The sequence below is a fragment of the Seriola dumerili genome, unplaced genomic scaffold (genome assembly GCF_002260705.1).
Source record: "Seriola dumerili isolate Sdu_G_001 unplaced genomic scaffold, Sdu_1.0 BDQW01000078.1, whole genome shotgun sequence".
NCBI classification, from domain to species: domain Eukaryota; kingdom Metazoa; phylum Chordata; class Actinopteri; order Carangiformes; family Carangidae; genus Seriola; species Seriola dumerili.
The window spans coordinates 2,825,664-2,845,244 of NW_019174333.1; the positions used below are offsets into that span (position 1 = coordinate 2,825,664).

The 19,581-nt window shown below is 40.3% G+C and overlaps 1 protein-coding gene across 3 annotated transcripts; it reads left to right on the forward strand.

Moving 5' to 3' along the window:
• The first annotated feature begins 501 nt into the window (after window positions 1–501).
• On the forward strand, window positions 502–16,831 carry anln (anillin actin binding protein). Of its 3 annotated transcripts, none has more exons than XM_022744155.1 (24): window positions 502–625; window positions 2,693–2,843; window positions 2,937–3,374; window positions 3,790–4,124; window positions 5,047–5,401; window positions 5,684–5,886; window positions 5,993–6,100; window positions 6,202–6,313; window positions 7,852–8,159; window positions 8,272–8,417; window positions 8,532–8,673; window positions 8,786–8,921; window positions 9,635–9,817; window positions 9,923–10,049; window positions 10,288–10,336; window positions 11,844–11,897; window positions 12,232–12,264; window positions 12,354–12,372; window positions 12,711–12,823; window positions 13,092–13,145; window positions 13,448–13,534; window positions 13,630–13,737; window positions 15,171–15,343; window positions 15,452–16,831. In XM_022744155.1, the coding sequence occupies exons 1-24, from the start codon at window positions 608–610 to the stop codon at window positions 15,564–15,566; spliced, it is 3,567 nt and encodes a 1,188-aa protein (XP_022599876.1). In that variant the 5' UTR covers window positions 502–607; the 3' UTR covers window positions 15,567–16,831. The 3 variants fall into 3 exon arrangements, with proteins under 3 accessions (XP_022599876.1, XP_022599877.1, XP_022599878.1); XM_022744156.1 differs by having other exon boundaries at window positions 5,050–5,401; XM_022744157.1 differs by lacking the exon at window positions 13,092–13,145.
• The last annotated feature ends 2,750 nt before the right edge of the window (window positions 16,832–19,581 follow it).

The window sequence follows — 19,581 nt, forward strand, 5'->3', positions numbered from 1 at the left end:
TTTTTGTTCAAATACATTTATCCACCAGTATGTCAGCTGATCACAGTTAAACTGTGAAGATATAAAATTTAATATTTAACCATAATTTGAAAAGCATATTATAAAATATTATCTAAAAAGCAATCAATCAGAATTAGGAATGAAAAATATAGTATATTTATATATTTATATAATGAAAAGAATCCTCTGCTTATTACATCCATTGAAATGTAATCTGTGTATTTGGTCAGCACACAGTATACAGCCTAACTGCTTGTTTTCAGCATTTGATTCCGAAGCGCATGACAAAATGTGACATGTGACAAATGACATCCCTTTTTCCACACATCCAGGCTGTGATTGGCTTACAAGTGTAAAACTCGGCTCGTTCATTCTGATTGGTCCTCAGGCGATTCGTTCAACGGTTGGAGTCTGCGCAGTATGCGCAGCGCTGAAATTCAAATTTGAACAGACGTTGTTTTGTGCGAGGAGAAAAGAGGAAGCCACAGAAGTGAAGAGAACCTGCGTATCGCTTAGCTTGCCTCGGTTGTGTACACATAGTGGTGTACAAGACTTTTGACATACCCAATTGGTGAAATATTGTTCCAGTAGGGACACTTCGCCCAGAATGGATCCATTTACTGAGGTGAGTCAAGCGTTGCCTAACGTTCACTTAGATATCTAGCTACCATAACGTTGTTATAGCTGCTTTAATGTTACCTGCTAATGCTAATGTACCTAACGTAATATTTCCTATTTTTTTACACTCTTACTAGACACATGTTAGTTACGGCAGGAGACCAACTTGATAATTTCGATAGCACAAAAAATGGCATAAACGTAAGCTAACGTTACCATAAAATAATTCATGGTGGTGCATTGGCATAATGGCAATGAAAACATGTCACGTGTTTCTTTGTCTTGTCCATCAGCTTTCACAAGTCTGAACTAGAAATAATAACTAAGCTAGCTAGCACCATAAGCTTCTAAAGGCAGTATGTTTAGTTTTGTTGAGGTCAAGCTACGGATTGAATGACGTCTGATATAGTATAGTAATATGACATCCATATCCATGTACTCTATCAGTTCAATCAGCCAAAAACATTCGACAGTCATCGTTATTCAAATGAAACTGTCTCCATTTAAGGCGATGGAATGTGTCGGGGCTGGAAACTACCCAACATTTCGCCCTCTGATAGATGTGTATTAGTGTGTATTTCTGTTTCTTTCTGTTGCAAGCTAAAACTAGAAATGAGTCAGGAGTGAATATCTGATTACAACAGTTGTAACTCGGGTGTCCTGCCCAGTAGAGTTTGAAATTTCAAATCTAGGAAGTACAAGCAGGAATGGCTCATTCCTGAGGAATGCAGCAAAATGTGACTTGAGGTTTTCCACAGTGCCTGGAGAAAGGTTATAGGGCGGTGCAGTGCAGCTGCAAATATGTGTTGGAACTTGCACAGTTAAGGTACAGCACAGTAAATCAGACTGTGACAGGCTCTGTGGGGAAGGGAAAGGAATGTCATGAAGAAAGACGGCAAGCAAACAGAGGGCTTTTTTTTTATCTGTGGTGGAGAAGGACTGATTTGTGTGTCTTAGGCTGAAATGTTGGTTGTTAAAGTAGCACATCTAAAGAGGTCTGAGTCTTAGATTCTGTGGCACAGCATAGACAGTGTCGAAGAAAGACAGTCAACAGCCATGTTGCAGATGCAAAACATTCACATATTTAGAGCTTGTAAAAAAATGTCTGACTTGTTGAGGGTATTTGTAGTTTCCTGCCAACATCAGTCGGAAAACTCGCACTAGAAGGGAAGTGGGAGGGAACATGCAAGGTGTTAATAAGGGAACTTTAGAAGTGATGGTAGGTTTATTTTTGAACTTTGGATGCAGTTCTTTATGTAAAGCGAGGGTAAATACCTCTTTACTTTAGTGGGGTTTTTAGTTGTGCATGAGGGTTACAGTGGCTTTACTGTGTCTTTGGAGCCTAGACACCTAGCAAGACTCTGGATGTGCTGCCTTTTCACTAATACACATCTATCAAAGCCCACCTGCACTGCAGACATTCTGCTCACTGCGATCACTGTTCGTTCTTACTTGGATTCAGCTCCAGCTCTATGAGTGTGAACATAGCCCACTGTCACTCTGTATCATAAGTAAGTAAAAGAATGTTTAACACATTGACTACGTTATGATTAAAGCTCCATATTTCAGTCTAGTGTTGCGGTGGTTGTAATGGTTGGTGAAATCCACTATGAACTGACTGCTGTTAACCCTTTGTATAAATCTAGCTTTAATATACACACATGAGATATATTGATCTGTTAAGCAAATAAACATATTAAAAAACAATTTCTTCAAAGACTCATAGAGCAACTAAAGCCAACAGAAAATGTCATTTTTTATGAACATTTATTTATGAACAACTTGTGATTGTTGATAAACACATTTCTGAAGTACACAGGGATGAACACAATAAAAGCAACACCTCTGTAACAATCAATAAACAATAATCCTATCCAATACAGTGGCCCAGCTATAAATGATATCTCTGTACCAGTTGTAATGGAACATGTTAAGACTTTCAATTATGTGTTAATATTGGCTGGTGTCGTGCTTGATACCATATAACACTGTACAAGTGATGATTTTATTCTTTCCATTCTTTGTGTGTATAAAGTAGCCATTGGAGTAACAATGTTATTTTTTGTCTAAACAGAAATTGTTGGAGCGAACCAGGGCTCGCAGAGAAAACCTGCAGAAGAAAATGGCCGAAAGACCAAATGCAGCAAACAGACAGATGGTCAAAAGAGCCAGAGAGCCACTGGCTGACAACAATAGTGTGATCAGTGAGCCAGTCATTGATAAAGGTATGACCATGTTAATTTTATTGCAATGCTCTGTGACTTGTCCTTTTAGTTTGCGTATCTTTGCTTTAATTTTTTTCCACCACTTCCTCCCAGCTCCACAGGTTTCCTCCAAGCCCTCTCCCTCCAAGCGCCGGTGCTCAGGGGAAAATGTCCAGCCTGCAGTTGGTGAGGAGAACCAAGAGCCGATGATGACACGCCCTGTGGCCCATATGCCCTCAGATCCTCCCACAGACAAGAAGCCTCCAGTGGGGCCAGGCAGCAGACATTCCTCCTCCATGGAGAAGACTGCTACCCGGCCGGCTGTCCAATGTCAGGCAGGGCACCTGAAAACTGTACAGCCAGAGCCAGAGAAGATGGCTGTCACCCCTGCTCCTGATGATCTGAGCAGCAGAGAGGCAGAGATGGTGCCTGCCAGTCCAGCTCTCCAGAGGACCAAGGAGGAGGTAGTGGAAGATCCAGCTCCATGTGTTGTTGGCATGAAGTCACGTCTACAGAGGCTAGCTGAGCAAAGAAAATGTTGGGATGGTGACGGTAAGAATATTTTATGCGCTTTTTGAGATAATTTAGTTTGATTTATTTAGCTTAGGTAACATTTTGTTATTTTAATGAAGCAATAAGTATTTAAAGATACAACCCAAGATCAAGGTGTAAACAAACCAAAACTACAGATCATCTTCTGAATTCAAACTGAGTTGACCTGTGTGTCTTTAATCAGTGTTAGAGGTGAGCCAGTAAAAGTCAGGAGGCAAAAAAAGGAAAAGGCCATCATGTGTCCAAAGAAAATGCTCCATTGATTTTTCGGTTGTATTTTTTGTAGCAGAAAGGGTTTGTGATTTCACTGCATTGGGGGCTGCTGACTTGGTGCTTCAGTAATTTAAAGTTTGCAAATTGTCAATTGTCAATATGATTTGTCCTGGCCCAAATTAATCATATTGTTACTTTTCAGGTACATCTGATGCAGCTCCACACTGTACTCCCCTGTCCCTGTTGAAGAGACAAGTTGAGGTCCCACCAGCTGCTGTCCCCTCCGTGTCCTCAGAAACTCCACTAGGGAGGAGAGGCAGATTGGCCAATCTTGCTGTCACCATTGGATCCTGGGAAGACGACCTAAGCCATGCTAATATCCCCAAAGAGGATGCAAAAGAGAAGCCCGGTAAAGCTGTTCCCAAGTTAGCTGCCAGAGATGTCACTGTGGCTGCCAGCACTAAGCCAAGTGCTTCTGGAGGCCATGTGGTGGCCAGTTCAACAGCAAGCAGCAAACCTGCATCCATCTCTAATCAGGTGTGTACCTGGCATTGTGTCATTCTTCAGTTCTTTCTGGTTGTATGAGCTGTCTGCTTTTTATAATTTCTCTAATTAGTATATTGACTCTGTGACTCTGCCAAATATGCTATGAAGATCCTGAACAGCACTGGTGGTGCTTCATTCCTTTGTTCACATTATGTGAATATAGCAGTCACATTCAGAGAAAGTTCTTGAATAAATATATTTATGACACCTACTTTCATTCCTGTAGTAAAATATTTCTTTAAGAATTAAATGTCTTATTCTTCCTACTGACCACTGTTGACACAGCTGGGGTTCCAGAGCTCTGGCAGACCCAGTGTTGACAGATGACATAATTTTTTTGCCAATCAAATACATGCAAATGCACATTACTGTCAGATTACTTAGTAAGGTGAATACTGTTATTGTTAAAGTGGTTGATTCCATAGTTAATCCTTTTATATTATTATATATTATACATCACTGTGCATTGTTGATAAGCCTCAAATTCACATTCTACTGTCTCACTGATCACTGAAGCCACAGTGCCCAGCACCAGTGTAGCTCCTTGTAGTTTTGAACACCAGTGTTTTGAATCTGAATGCCCCATTAGGCCAATGGTTCTCAAAGTGGGGTCCAGAGTCCTTGAGGGGGATCCTGGGAGTCCCCAGCAAAAAGGGAAATCATTTGTTTTCACTATAATTTCATCCATAAGTGACACAATGTCAGAATGCACGACTATTCTGGTCATGGATTTTGAACACTTTGTAATAAAACATCTAAAAGCAAAAATCTTATCAGATGGGGGTCTGTGGTCTAATATTTGTGTCAGTTTAAAGTGTGTGATGTGAAAAGGTTTGAGAACCACTGTACTACGCCACCAGGATGTTCCAACTTGGGTTGTTTTTGAATATGACTCCTTTTTTTTTTTCCCCAGCAGGCTGTGTATTCTCCTGTCAAGTCTAGCCAAGTTGTTCTCCCAAGCCCTCAGAAAGCTGACATCCCAGCAGCCAGACATGCACTTCAGTCAATAACTAGTCCTCAGAAGAGATCCAACCAGGGGGTGACCTTCACCTGTAGTCCTCAGAAGAGCTACAACCATGGAGCGGTCCTCCCGTCCAGTCCCCAGAAGACCGGTTCCTCCTCCTCAACATCTGTGCCTCAAAGCCCCCTGAAGAATCAGGCCCTCTCCAGGGGTCTCAACCTCACAGCCAGCCCCCAGAAGCCAGAGCTCCGTCCCAAGCCTGCTATTGTTAGCCCCTCTGTCCCGCAGGAAAAGGCCAATGCTGGAGGTCCTGTTGAGTCATTTTGCATTTCTTTTAGGAATGGAGAGATGATACAGTACAAGTGTTTCTGCATATTTTCTTTTGTACATGTGGCATAAATTTCAACTTTGACATAAAAGTTCAACTAAAAGAGTGGGCTAATTAAAATCCTCAAGCTTATATTTATACAAGACCTTATATTTTTAATCACATGCACAAACATTTTACAGATAGATTTAAATGTGTTTAATGTTGTGGTGACTTTCCTCCACATGTATGAAAGAAAACGCTGCTTTCCTTTCCCAACAGGTGTAAAATCTTTCCTGGAGCGCTTTGGAGAGAGGTGCCAGGAGCGTACCAACCAGAGCTCTCCAGCAGGGGGTGCAACCCAGGCCAAGACTCTTACTGTAACTCCAACAGTCACACCAAACACCAGACTGGTGCAGGAGAAACTCAGAACTGCCCAGGCTGCAAACACGACCACTGCTGATCTCACCCAAAGACAGAAGCTGGTAGACTAATGTTCCAGATTCTATAGTGTGTCCTCTTATTGTTGTGATCATTTTGTTTAACATTATGGTAGCAAAATGAGATTTAAAAAAAAAAACTGCATTTCAGGAGCGTGAGTCTGAGCTGGCTCAGATTCGCTGTCGCTTCCAGAAGGGGAAGAACATGTGGAATAACAAAGATGAAGCAACAGAAACCAAGAACAAGTCAGACATCAAGGTTGGCTGTCAAACTTGTATCCGACAGACTGATAACACACAAAATAGTCTTCTTTTCATAGCACAGAAAACATAATATTTAACAGATAATATGCTTCTTAGGAACAGCTTGTGGAGCCTGTGGAGAGTGGAGTTGCCCCACGCGAGTCACAGGATGAACCCACAGCACAGCTGACAGAGAAAACAGACACACCCACCACAGTCACTCCTCCAGGTACTCCATCATGTTTCAGATTGGTGACTGAACATTTTAATTTGATATTGTCCAAATGTTGGAGTGGTCAGGGCAAAACTGGATCAAACTGGAAAAAAACCTTTTCCCAAACATTGATATTGTGGCGGGCCACCAAATAAACCAATGTTGACCACCTCACCACCATGTTATCTCACTGTAGAGATGTGTACAGCCCATCGATTCGCTCAGCTCCCCTCTCTCTCTGGATACTTCCACTCTACTATTAGTTTTAGTTTTTAAACTCACGTCTTTTACTACATTTACTCCGGCCGAGTTTTCAAGCACCTAAAACGCTGCTTTAAAATGAAAACGTATTAGTGTAGACATAACCCCTCTCTCTCACTCTCTCTGACTATGTGTAAAAATACAGTCAAGTTGTATCTCAGTCGTATTTATAGTAATATTTTCATAATTTTTCCAGCTACTGCAGGTCAAAGCCACTCACTCTATGCTTTTTAGAACATCTGGGAAGATAAATAAAAACTGATGTTAAAATCATGTAAATGTCAGCTTTAATACACAAGTTAATACACTCCAAAAGACTTGGTGTTCTCGTCTTGACTCCTCTCTCGCGCTCTGACCCTCTCCTCCACCGGCACCTTGCACTTGTGGCTGAAAACCAGGCCTACTGTCAGTCCTGACACATTAACCGTATCTCGTCAGTAACATGAATTAACTTTTTTCTCCATATTGAAGAACTAAAGATGTCTGTTCTCTGCACTGTTTCACCTGTCCTCGTGATTCTCCTCCTCGTGAACTCTCTTTTTAAAATAATCTGTGATTTGAGACATTTCTGGAAAGAAAAACATACACGATTGGATGTTAATTTAGGGAAACTTTTCAAGAAGCTGGGTGTGCTTGGATGTAAACGAGATAATATTCATCTGTAGGGTTGCTTCCTTTTATGTGAAAGAAGGTGGCAACTGGTTTGGTTTTATTTGACATTACATTATTCACAGCACTTTGAGGACATTTTATTTTCAAATACAGGACGATCCCATATTATGCGGGACGGGTGGCGACCCTATTCAACTGTTTGAAGAGCTGCAAAATCAGGTCGCATTGGTATTCTTCTTTGGCAATTTCGGATGGCTCTGCCTGAAGCACGGATTATGACACAGCGCCACTACACTGCCGAAGTGGCGTACAGCCGCAATTGCAGTTACAAACTTCAAATCCAATGAGTACTGAGAAAACAAGTACTAGAATTTCGTCAGGAGGCGGAGGCGGCATGAAATTTGACGGAGGCGGCTGCCTCCCAATTCTCTATGCAGGAAAAACCCTGTTGAGGCTCTCCAGCTCTAACATTTTAATTTTTAAAGTGACAATAAAAAAGGAATTACACTTCTATCTGACATTTGACAGTAATTTCCTCTATTATGTTGCATAGTTTTTTAGCTGAGCTGAAAAAAAAGATGGCTAAAAAGATGGCTTTGAATGGTACAGCAGCTTTGAGAATCAACAAATGAGTTGAAATCTATGTGTAAGTGTCTAACATAGATTATGTTGAATACCAGGTCCTGCATTGGTGGTCTCGCCTCCAGCACACACTTCCAGTCCTCTGAGGGAGGCTGCCCGGACTGTCGATAAACCAGCTGATGAGAGAGCAGAAAGAGAGGAGGAGGTCACTGAAAGAGAGATGAATGTGGATCAGTCCATCAACTCAGCAGTTATTAACGAGCTGTTCGATGGAGTTCTGGAGCAGAGTGAAGATCACGATGAGGAGGAGGAGGAAGATGCTTTGAATATCTCTTCCATGTCCCTCCTCACTCCACTGGCAGAGACTGTGGCTGCTGTGGTGAGGAGTCCAGAGAGGAGAATGATGGTAGGCACCAACATCACCAGTGTCACTTCAAAGATTTACTGTTAGTTTTTAATGGAAAAGGCAAACTGTTAAAGAGCTTCACAATAAACATGTTCTCCATGGCTTTGTGCAGACATCAACTCCAGCCAGTTCATTCATTGTGAAGAACAAGACTCCAGACGTTTCCAATTCCAGCAAGTTCCAGAGGACTAATATGATACGGTGTGCCTCCTCCGACAGTGTCGATGCCTCAGATGATGACCACAAACTGCCTTACAGGTGAATTCTCCCATGTAGCACTCAGACAGATGCTTGTTAAAGTTCCCTGTTGTTACTATTACAGTGAATATGAATCTCATATATATATATATATATTTGATTTGTGTGTGTTAGCATTGATGCATACAGGTCCACCAGAGTGAAGGAGACTGAGAGACCCAACGTGAAGCAGGTTATTGTGAGAAAAGAGGATGTTTCTCACAGAGCAGAAGAGCCCAGAGGATCCAGTCTCTTCAGTATCAAACAGAAGATGAAGGTTAGAAATGAAAAAGCACAACTGTAGCAATAGAATGTGTCAGAAACAAGTTTCAAACAGCTTAGTAAGGCTTTCCCTCTGTGTGATGAACGATCACTCTGTGTTTCTGTAGATTCTAACAAATGAGATGAACCTGCAGCAGACAGTCATTCATCAGGCCAGTCAGGCACTCAACTGCTGTACAGATGAGGAGCACGGCAAAGGATCCCAGGTGGAGGCTGAAGCAGAGAGGCTGCTGGTGGTGGCAAGTAAGTTCATCCAGACAACAGATGAACACATGACTTATCCTGTGCACATTCACTGGGTTCTCATTCATCCTGGAAAACCTGGAAGATTGTGGACCAGTTTGGAGGACTGAATTTGACAGTGTATTGAGTTAGAATCGCTTACTCTACCTTTTTAATATAGACTGAATGAAATATAGCAGATTTCATATAAGCTCTCCAAATCCTGCAGTTTGGCTGTAGTGGGGGCGTGGCTGGGAGCGGTGACAGCTCCGGGCTGGAGCAGAGAACACTGGCCACTCCGCTGGCCAGCACACACCGTGGCCTCAGTGGAGACACCCTCACTTTTCCCACTAAATTCACCATGTGACATCACAAAGTTCCTGAAGTCCTGATGGCTGGTTTTAAGGCTCAGTTTCTGAATACAGGATGTGTGCATTTATCTGTGGACTGAGGCTTTGATACTTTCACAGTATTAATATAGAAGCTAGACCTGCTTTATAATCAGACAACACATGGACATCTACCTTAATACTATATGGACCTTTAACCACTCAGCTCACTTTGGGCTCTTGGGATTAGGTGTAAACAAGACACCTGCCTTTTATAAATAATAAAGACACACTTCAGCACCACCACTACAGCCAGTCAATGTATATGATTTAAAAGCCCATAGGTAGTCTTTGGTGACCATAGTGGTAGAATCAAAGCCTGACGTTCTTTTCCTTTTGACTTAGTGGAGAGGAGGGAGGCACTAAAGGCAGAGCTGGACCATCTGAAAGGAGGACCAGCAGGACAGAAAAAGGCACTTGTGGCCCCAGAACCCACTGGCATGTCTGCCTCCAAGGGCTCCATCACCCTGCAGGAGTTGCGCCTGCCTCTGAAGGCAGACTTTGTTTGCTCCACTGCCAACAGGCCAGGTAGATTCAAGATTGGAGATTGGAGCTTTATCTGGATTAAGTCACTATGAGTGTTTTTATTGTACTGATGGTCATCAACATGATTCTTTCTTTTCATTATTTCAGACTCAACCAAATATTCCTTCTTCATCATGATCCGGGCTGGAGCAGAGAACACTGTGGCCACTCCGCTGGCCAGCACACACCGTGGCCTCAGTGGAGACACCCTCACTTTTCCCACTAAATTCACCATGTGGGTCAAACACTCATGCTCATATAAAATAATGCACACTTTGTTATTTGATAGTGACAGATTATTATTTGATTATGAGTCAGACTTCAAGTTTTGTTGTGATAATGTTAGTTTGGTTGCTTGGCTAAATTTAAAGTGTTAAAGAAGTTAGTAATTATTAATCAGCACTGAATAGATTAAATATGGTTATGTTGATCATGATTGTTGAACACCTGCCCCTCTCCCTCTTCACTTCCAGATCTGATGTCTCCAGTGACTTTGTGATTGATATTGAGATCTATGGCCTGGTGAGTGTCTCCACAATAATAATGCTTTGATCACATATGTTCTGTATTTTCTAGTTTTCTTTCAAGTCTTTAATTTTGTAAATGCAACCCAAAGACCTTTTTTAACACAGCTTTGGCATTCATCTCCTATTTGTTATAAGGTCGGGCAAACTAAAATGTGTCATTTGTTAGCAAATCTGTAGAACTCCGGATTATTAAATTCACATGCTGCCCTAAAGATATTTGAAAAAGTGTCATTCAACACATTCAGTATCATCAACCAGTAGAATTTGACTAACTCAGTACAACTATTTCATTTCTAAAGCCCCTTTTCCACTGGTCAAAAATCCCACAAAAGACGAGTTTCAGGTACTTTTTCTTCAGGAACTAAAAGGTTCCTGTGGCCCATTGTTGTCTGCGTTTACACCGTGGCCTAAAGACCTGGGAAGATTATGCAAAATTATTTTTTCAAATACAGGACGATCCTGTATTATACATGGAATGTGGCAACCCAAACTACTCCGGTTGTTGTGGTCCTTTATTTTTTTGTCCTGTTTTAATTTTTTTACCTTCTCCCTGACCCCTTTCGCGGTGTGGAGAGTGTGTTTGTTTGCTTGCTCGCTGCAGACTTTTAAACATTGCGGGTGAAATAAAATGCTGCGAGTACTTGACCAGTCAGAAATGTTCAGCAATGCAGACCACACCCCCCAAAGTTCCTGAGCCGGAAAATACTACCCCCGACCAAGTACCTTTTTGGGGGGTCGATCATTACCCCAGAACTAAATTTAGACCCTGGTTCTTGTGGTGGAAACGCGCATAGTTCCTCAAAAGGTTTCTGGTTCCTGGGGAAAGCCGGCAGTGGAGGTAGCTACAGAGCTGAATTGATCCTTATGTAAAAGGGGGAGCGGGCATAGTGAGACAGACGCTGACACCGTTGTTACATGTCTGTGATTCCAGAACGACGGCCTGTAATTTAAATCTCTCAATTTGGTCTTTTGTTATCTGCCTGCTTTTCCTGTTTGTTTTTTGTTGCTGTTGTTTTGCTTGTTTGTTTCTTTTTTTGCCTTTCTTGCTTCTTGATTTGCATTTCTGTTTTGTTGTTTGTTGCTGTGCTTGATTGTTTAGCTATTACTGCTGTGCCTCTTATCTACTGTTTGTATCTTGCATGTTTGTCTTGCTGCATGTGTATGCTACTTTTACCTGATCCCATTGTCTGTTAGCCACTTACCCATGCTTATGTTTAGACTGTATGTCTTTTATGTAATGTTTGTTCTGTGTGCTGCTGTCTTTTAACTTTAAACCCTTTTAGTCCATACCCCTTTTTTCTCAAGAGGCTCTTGCTTTTGCCAGGCTGCCTTTGTAAATAAGAATTTGCTGTTAATGTCTTGCCTGATTAAATAAAGGTTTTTACAAAAAAGTGTAGATCAGCAAAACCAGCATGATGGGGGGTCTGCTTAATGACAGTATAGCAGGATCTCTGTTTAAAAGGGGAGACTGATTACTGACACATTGACTATGACACCTTCAGGTGCAGAAAAGTGAGGTCTGCAGTGACAAGAAGAAGAAACCCAGCAAATCAAAGGTAAATTCCCCTGTTGTTTTTTACCAAATGAAAATACATTCAGTCTGATGGAACATGGTTAAATGGTGTGTGTGTCTGTGTGTGTGGGTCTGGATAATCTGGAGACAGGTTCATGAAGCACATGATTTGTGTATGTCGGTATGAATAGTTTCTGTAATAAATCCCTCACTTGGTGGGTTTGGATTCGGTGTCAAAATGTCACTTTCTCTGCACAGCTTCAGGTGGTTGTTTCATTTAGAGGAAAATATAAACTGACCAGCAAGTTACACATCCCTCTGTCAGATTATATACTGTCATTCCCACTTTAAGATTTGCTGTACTTTTATCTTTCCAGGCAATCACTCCAAAGAGATTCCTCGGCATCACTGTAAGAATTTCAACTCTATTTTCTGCTCCTCAGCATTTTACAATTCAGAATTGAAATTAACTTGTTCCTTGTTGTCTTTTGTCTTGCAGAAAAGTGGACAGACACCAGGTGCGTCTATATGTATACAATTAATCTAAACGGAAGTTTGTACTAAGTCAAATGTAATAAAACCTTTTGCATCTCAGGGTGATTGTAGATAAAAGCTTCGAGGTGTTGGCTCTTAGCACTTACAAGAGTTATATTTGAAATAAGATTTGAAAGTATCAGAAGCAGGTTCTTAATTTATACTCCCTAGTATGAGTCAAGCACCAAACTGTTTAATACCTACCCTACCTTCCCATAATGCAACTGAATTACATTTACTCCTGAGAACAAGTAAACTAATCTTGATGTGTCAAACTGGATGGTGTAAGCTTCATATATAGTTATATCCTCTGTCTCTGTAGTTGTGGCCAGTCCAGGAGGCCCCAATGCTGTTCGTACCAGTAACTTTGTCCTGGTCGGATCACACAAGCTCACTCTGTCATCTATTGGGAAAAACAAATTTCCTTTGGAGAAGGTAAAGCAGCCGTTTTGTCATTTTCACATTCTCCCTGTGTCTTTCCATAATCACACTTTCAGAGCTCTTTAGTTTTCTTCTTGATTCTGCATTTCATATGTGGCTGGCCTTTGTCTGAGGACCTAATATCCACGCTGTATGTTTGACGCCAACAAATGGCTCATTTGGATTATACTGCTAGATCTGTGTACAGGCTTTACAGAGACTGTCATAGGACGGTATTTTCTGCCTGTGCACTTATTCACCTGCCTTGATATCTTTCTTTTAGATCAAATATGAAGGATGTGAAAGAGAACTACTCAGTGGCATGTTTCATACCAAGGTTACTACCTGCTCTATTGTCTGTTATTTCTGCCTTTGTTTGTGTGGGGAAGGGTGGACACACTATAACAAGGAGCTCTCTGAGCTGCATGACATCATCCAAACATTATCAGCTTAATCTGCTCTCACTGGGGAATCTAATTTGCTTCTCACCTCTGTCTATGTTCATCAGGTGCTTTTAACCATCTTAAAATAGGAAATGCATTTTAACCTTTGTTTAAGCATATCATGCGTCTGAAACATTTCTGAATTGTGACCATGATGTGAAAGCTTATCATGAAGTGTTTCTGCTGTAAATTCAAGGTGCCGTTCTTGTGCCCCCTGGAGGGCCACATCTACCTCAAGATGCAGTGTGAAGTTGGCTCAAAGGTGGAGGAGAGGGGCTTCCTGGTGAGTGTGAGCAGATCAAGTTATCACCACACATGGACAAATGTGTTGTTATGTGGATGTGTTGCAATTTTAATCCCTTTCTTTTTAAACCCCAGACGATGTTTGAAGATGTGAGTGGATTTGGAGCGTGGCACAGGAGGTGGTGTGTCCTGTCAGGGTACTACATCTCCTACTGGACCTACCCAGATGATGAGAAGCGCAAGGTAACTGCCATTAAAGAGCTTTGGTATTTACTTATTGACCAATTGTTCCTGCTCTCTGTATAGGTATTGGTTTTGTTTTTAAAAATACTCGACACTAGACAATAGTCTCTACCGCTGTTGTTAGAAATTCAGAGAAACAACATATAAGGGCAAGCTGTGCTTCCTGCAGCTTAAATAAATATGATTTTTACATGAACTAGAGGCCTGAACTACAAAGCAGTATTTGAGGTTATCGAGGTAACTTCAGGTTTAACTCTGACTCGGTTTTCAGTCATATGGCAGTGGTTTACTTGTTACCTGGGTAAATCACCATGGTAACTTACACTGAACCCCTAACCTGCTCTGGTGCAGGTTAACGTCAGAGGATCAGATCAAAACCTGTCAATAGCCAAACTACTGACCAATCAGATACCTGGAAACAGAGTCATCGTTCCTACAGGATCCTGACAGGGACAAAAGAGTTTACAATAAAATGATTTGTATTTGATCAGTGGATGTTTTGTTTGAATCTTTCCATGTGTCACTCTGGTTTTAAAACAGAGCCTCTAACAAACAGGAGAGCCTATCACTAAATAACTACATAATAACTATTGTAGCTTCATTTGACCTGAACACAGACTCTTTAATGGACAGGATTCCTGACAGTGATGAAGCTTTTACTCTCCTCTTCATCACTGCAGCTCAGAACAACATGAGGAGAAATCAAAACTAAACAATGATCCACACACTGTTCAATGTTTCATGATTCTAGATGAACATTTCAGTCAGACTGACTCATCAGACATCAACTACTTCTCTCTTTTCTACCTCTCCTCTCTGCAGCAGAAACTGTCTGACTTTAACTGTTTTATCTGCATCACATGTTCATAAGTTTGTTCATCATCAGACAACGGAGAAAAATACTGTGAAAAACTCATGTTCTTATCTACAGTTTGTCCTCAATTTGACTTTAATCATTGTAAATTATTTCTAGTGTTTCTTTTTTATTCTAGTCATGTGATCATAATGTTTACATTTCACCTTGTTGAATTTCACTTTATGACGTTACTATAGCTGAATTCACCTGCAGGTATCAGAGTTTCTTCTCATATATTATTGATTTATTCATGGTTCTGATGATGTTGTTTATAATTAACAACTCCGCCTCTTTCACATGAACCAGCTTGTACCTGGACAGGTAACTGAGCCAGTTGATAACCAGCTTCATAGTACAGGTTGCCAGGATGGTCAATGTTAGGTTCAGTGAAGCCAGATAATGAAACAATATCCTGGGTATGTTGAACTTGTGTTGTAGTACAGACCTCTGTCAAATGTAGAAAATGCAGAAAGTATCAATGGGATACAGGGCTCTTCAGTGTTTCTGTCTGTGTTTCTGCACTGACCCTGTTTTTTTTTGTTGTTTTTTTTTCTTCTTCTGCTGCTCCTTCTGGCAGAATCCCATCGCTCGCATCAACCTGGCAAACTGCACCAGTAAGCAAGTGGAACCAGCCAACAGAGAGTTTTGTGCTAGACCAAACACGTTTGAGCTGATCACAGTCAGACCACAGAGAGAGGACGACAAAGAGACACTGGTCAGTCAGTGCAAGAATACCATGTGTGTCACCAAGTAAGTACCTATTACTAATATATACACATACCCTCACATGTCACTTTGAAAGTTTATCTATAGATAACAGTGACTGCACCGCTGAGTACTGGTTGTTTTTCTGTACAGAAACTGGCTCAGTGCTGACACGAAGGACGAGAGGAATCTGTGGATGAAGAAACTGAACCAGATTCTGGTGGATCTGCGGATGTGGCAGCCAGACGCTTGTTACAGGCCACTGTAATCACTGCACTTTGTCACAACCAGCCCCTCTATGTTTTGGACTGTCAATATCAGTGACACATGCAATTACTAAGTGCAATACAGTATGAGAATCATTAAATATTTTAACTTGTTGATGTTTTACAGGAAATAAGTAAATAAACACATAAGTTGTCGCTCAGAGGAAAGTATACAAAGCCATAGATCTGAAACATTTCAGTACAGTATTTTGTGCAGGAGTCTGGGTTGTTACTATATTTTATAAATTTCCACACTGATTTGATACTTTGGTTTTGGGTATTGTTGAATTGCCACCTCTTTTGTTAATGCCAGCACTTGGTGTGCTTGATGTATGACTTTAAATTATTTGGTTTCATTGCTGAAATCAATATATAAATGGTGCTGAAAACGCAGATGAATACTAATTGAAGCACCGCAGTTTTATCACTGAATGAATGCTCTGTATTTTATCCTGCATGGCAGCACAGAACAATGCTGATGCTTTTGATAAGGTTTCACTTTATATATATATATATATATATATATATATATATTAGCTTTTATACTTTGTGACAGGACTTACAGATGTTTTTTTCTTCATTGCCATGCACATATATTTAATAACCTTTTATACCCAAGCTTTCATTCTATTTGCACTGTGTCATCAGTGTTAATGTAATTGCTTCAGTGTGGTAGTTGAAGTTTGGATAAGTGGGGGTAAGGTCTGTTACATATTCTGCTCTACAGCCTGACCAACACCAATTTAAGGCTAAAACCAAAACTGATATTTGACAGTTTAAAAAGTCTCATTTATATTGGCCAAAATATTTTTTGTGTATAAATAAAAAGAGTTGTGCCTTCACACTTTATTACTTGTCAGCTATACACTGATGCCAATACATTTGATATTTGTTATATCAGCCTTTATTTCATGTCGAATGAAAAAAAAAAAGGTAAATGCAACAGCAGAAGATGCTGTCAGACATTCTCGACTACAAGTTTTGCTTGTGTTGCTTAAACAGAGTATGTAACAGACTTTACAGTGAGCCTGGAGGTGTGTGACAATGTTTTACTTGTTTAGGTAAGACAATGCTTTATCAGCATGTTGATGATTTACATAACTACACTGCTTTGTTTCTGAATACCTTTTACATACATTTTCATCATGAAGAAGAGTGAGCAGGGAAATATGAGTGCTTTACTTTAAGTTCTTTAACTCAAGTTTATAATTGACCAGGTATATGTGGATCAATGAGTCTTCAATAAATTCCTGCTCTGACAAAAATGGATCCTGTTACTAATAGTTCTTTTTGAAAATATAATTTTATTGATGAGCAATATTAAATGGAATCTTTAACCGTTGATTTTGCTTTGAGATATTATAATGCCAATGCCTTCATGTACTAGAAAGTGTTTATTTTATTTTATTTATTTGTTTAGGTGTAATCTGTAAGATCATGCTACTTGCTCCATCTCCATAAAGGGCAGCATTTCACCTCTTTGCCCCTGTCCAGTTAATCATATTGTTTTCTATGGCCCGCATAATTTATTATTTATATAATCACATTGGTATAGACAAGTTGAAAAGAGTGGAGCAGGGTGACAGCTGAGGGGAAGAAGCAGATCCTGAACCTACTGGTTCTGGATCAAACTGTCTCTTACTTTTGAAAGTCGATACTCACCTGGACTCTAGGTGAGTAAAATTCTATCATTAAAAAAGTCTGTGAAATTCTGAAGGGACTGAAAATTGTGGAAATACATTCCTTGTATTGAAATTAACTTTTAGGTATGCAAACCAAAAACCCCTGTAATTTAAAACTTCTATGCAATGCATGATTAGTAAAAGTAAAAGCATATGGGTGGTGGCAATAATGAGGCTCTTACTGTAGTGCGCTATGCACTAGGGTTGGTGATGTAGCAAAAATGTGGCACAGAATTTGAATGGAATTCTGAGTCTACTGTGTGTATAGACAAAGACATTCCATTCCAAACTCCATGCTACATTTTTGCTACACAGCCTGACATAGGGCTAGCGCATCGAAGTAAGAGCCTCATTACTGCGCCCTATGATTGCTATGTGGGTCGACCTATGTTAAACTACTTAAATTAAGTCATTGAAATGGGGTAAAATATTATGGAAAAGTTCTGAAAATTCATTGGTAAAAATATGTGAACCCTGCTAGACCCTCTGCACTGTGTCTGTACACTCTCTGCCACTGGTGTTGGTGGGACAGGTGGAGGCTATACTGGCTCAGGTCCTGATAAAGACAGGTATGCTGAAATCTCCTGAGAAATGTAAAGGCCTAGTGAACTTTCAATCCTGCCTGATCTCATAATAGTAATGTAAAGTGGTTACAATATGGTGAACCGATCGATGTGTATTCACTCGGTCTACTGGATCCATACAATCTCAATGTACAATCATTATAAAATAAGCCTAAAGGTACTGATGTAACTAGCTGGACAACAGCCATAGTAACAGGCACAATTATACTAAACCACTAAACTGGAGTCTGTCCACGACATCAATATCATACATTTTTGCCACTTGAGATGTTTGTCAGTATGGCTTGTCATTAGTTGCACTAATGACACTTTTCACTAAAGACAGACTATTAGACATTAGATGGAGTAACGTTAGTAATATTAGATGTTACTCACCAGTCACCACCAAATAAAAGTTGGGAGCTCCGCATCAAACCTCATCTCTTTACCCATCAAGAGCTGTCTTCAGTAGTGGAAAGCCACACCAACATTTACTTGTGTTTGATTCTTTTCTGTGCCGTTTAACATATTCCTTGTTGGGAGCATTCCTATGGGATGCAGACGAATATCGCTTTCCAGGAGCTTCAGCCATCTCTGTGTTTCTGTGATGCTAGTCACAATTTGTGTAGTATAACTTCAAACTCTGGAGGAAGTTGTTCTTCTTCGTTGGACTGAGGGCAAACTAGACTCTCTACACTGTCACAAAGTGGTATTACAACACAGATTGTAGCTAGCTGGTTAGCATACTAATTTCAATAGATCTCTGAAATACAATAGATGGAGGTGACATAACTGTGGCTCTTTTACACAGTTAACGGTGTCAGTTCATTTTTTGACCATTTTAAACTAAAGTTCTGGCCAGATTTTACATATTGCACCTTTAACGGGTCCTATATTTCCCTCTTTTCCTGTGTTTTATTTAAAGTGAAGTGAAGCTTTTACATGTCTTCACAGAGGCCGGTCGCTAACAAGTGACTAAATAGTAAAAAAAAACACATCACATCATGAACCAGAAGTACCATTAAACTTACAATTACACAGCAACACTACACTTTACTGAAACTACAGGGTTTAGCCCAAACCATGAACAAATGCTCCCGGCCCAAATGCCTGAATGTACACTAATGTTTAATGTGTTTCAAAGATCTGCCTGAATTATTTCTGCAAAATACTATGATTTTAGCTGTGTTTTCCATCTTTTTCGTAATGTTCATACACACTGGCATTTTCCTCTCCATATCCATGGCAACTTCTGTGTCACAATATAGGCTACATCATCTCTGTTCAGCTTATGGTGTTATTAATATTTATTTCAACCACAATGCAGCCTTGTAGTCGTCAGAGGAAAAAAGCACAGACCCGTAGATACACCCTTGAAAATAAAGTTTGATGAAGTAAACATGTAATAACAAATAATTTAATGTTGGATTTGTAGAAGATGAAAATAAAATAGCGGTTCAGTCGACCACGTCTACAGACTTTAGGAGTAATTTTAAAGCACCTGCTGATATTTTTGGCTGATAATAAAAGTCTCCAGGCACACGGATCTCAGTTGTAAATGTCTGTCCTATTGCTGTAGCTAGGCCTATGTCTAAATCAAACTCATTCTGTGATGCCACCATACACTGTATGTGGAAAGATACCACTTCTGTAGCTGATGCAACAGAACTTATTATTACAGGCAGACAGGCATTGCAACAATAAGGTGGATAAAGCCTTCAAAATAAAATGTTTGCCAAATAATATCAAGCTCTTTAATGAAAATAAAATGT

What these genes read in the sequence shown, in the direction of transcription:
- anln (XM_022744155.1), top strand. An exon ending in CACCACAGTCACTCCTCCAG is followed by an intron (nt 6,314 to 7,851) that starts GTACTCCATCAT and finishes GTTGAATACCAG; the next exon opens with GTCCTGCATTGGTGGTCTCG. An exon ending in ACAAATTTCCTTTGGAGAAG is followed by an intron (nt 12,824 to 13,091) that starts GTAAAGCAGCCG and finishes TCTTTCTTTTAG; the next exon opens with ATCAAATATGAAGGATGTGA.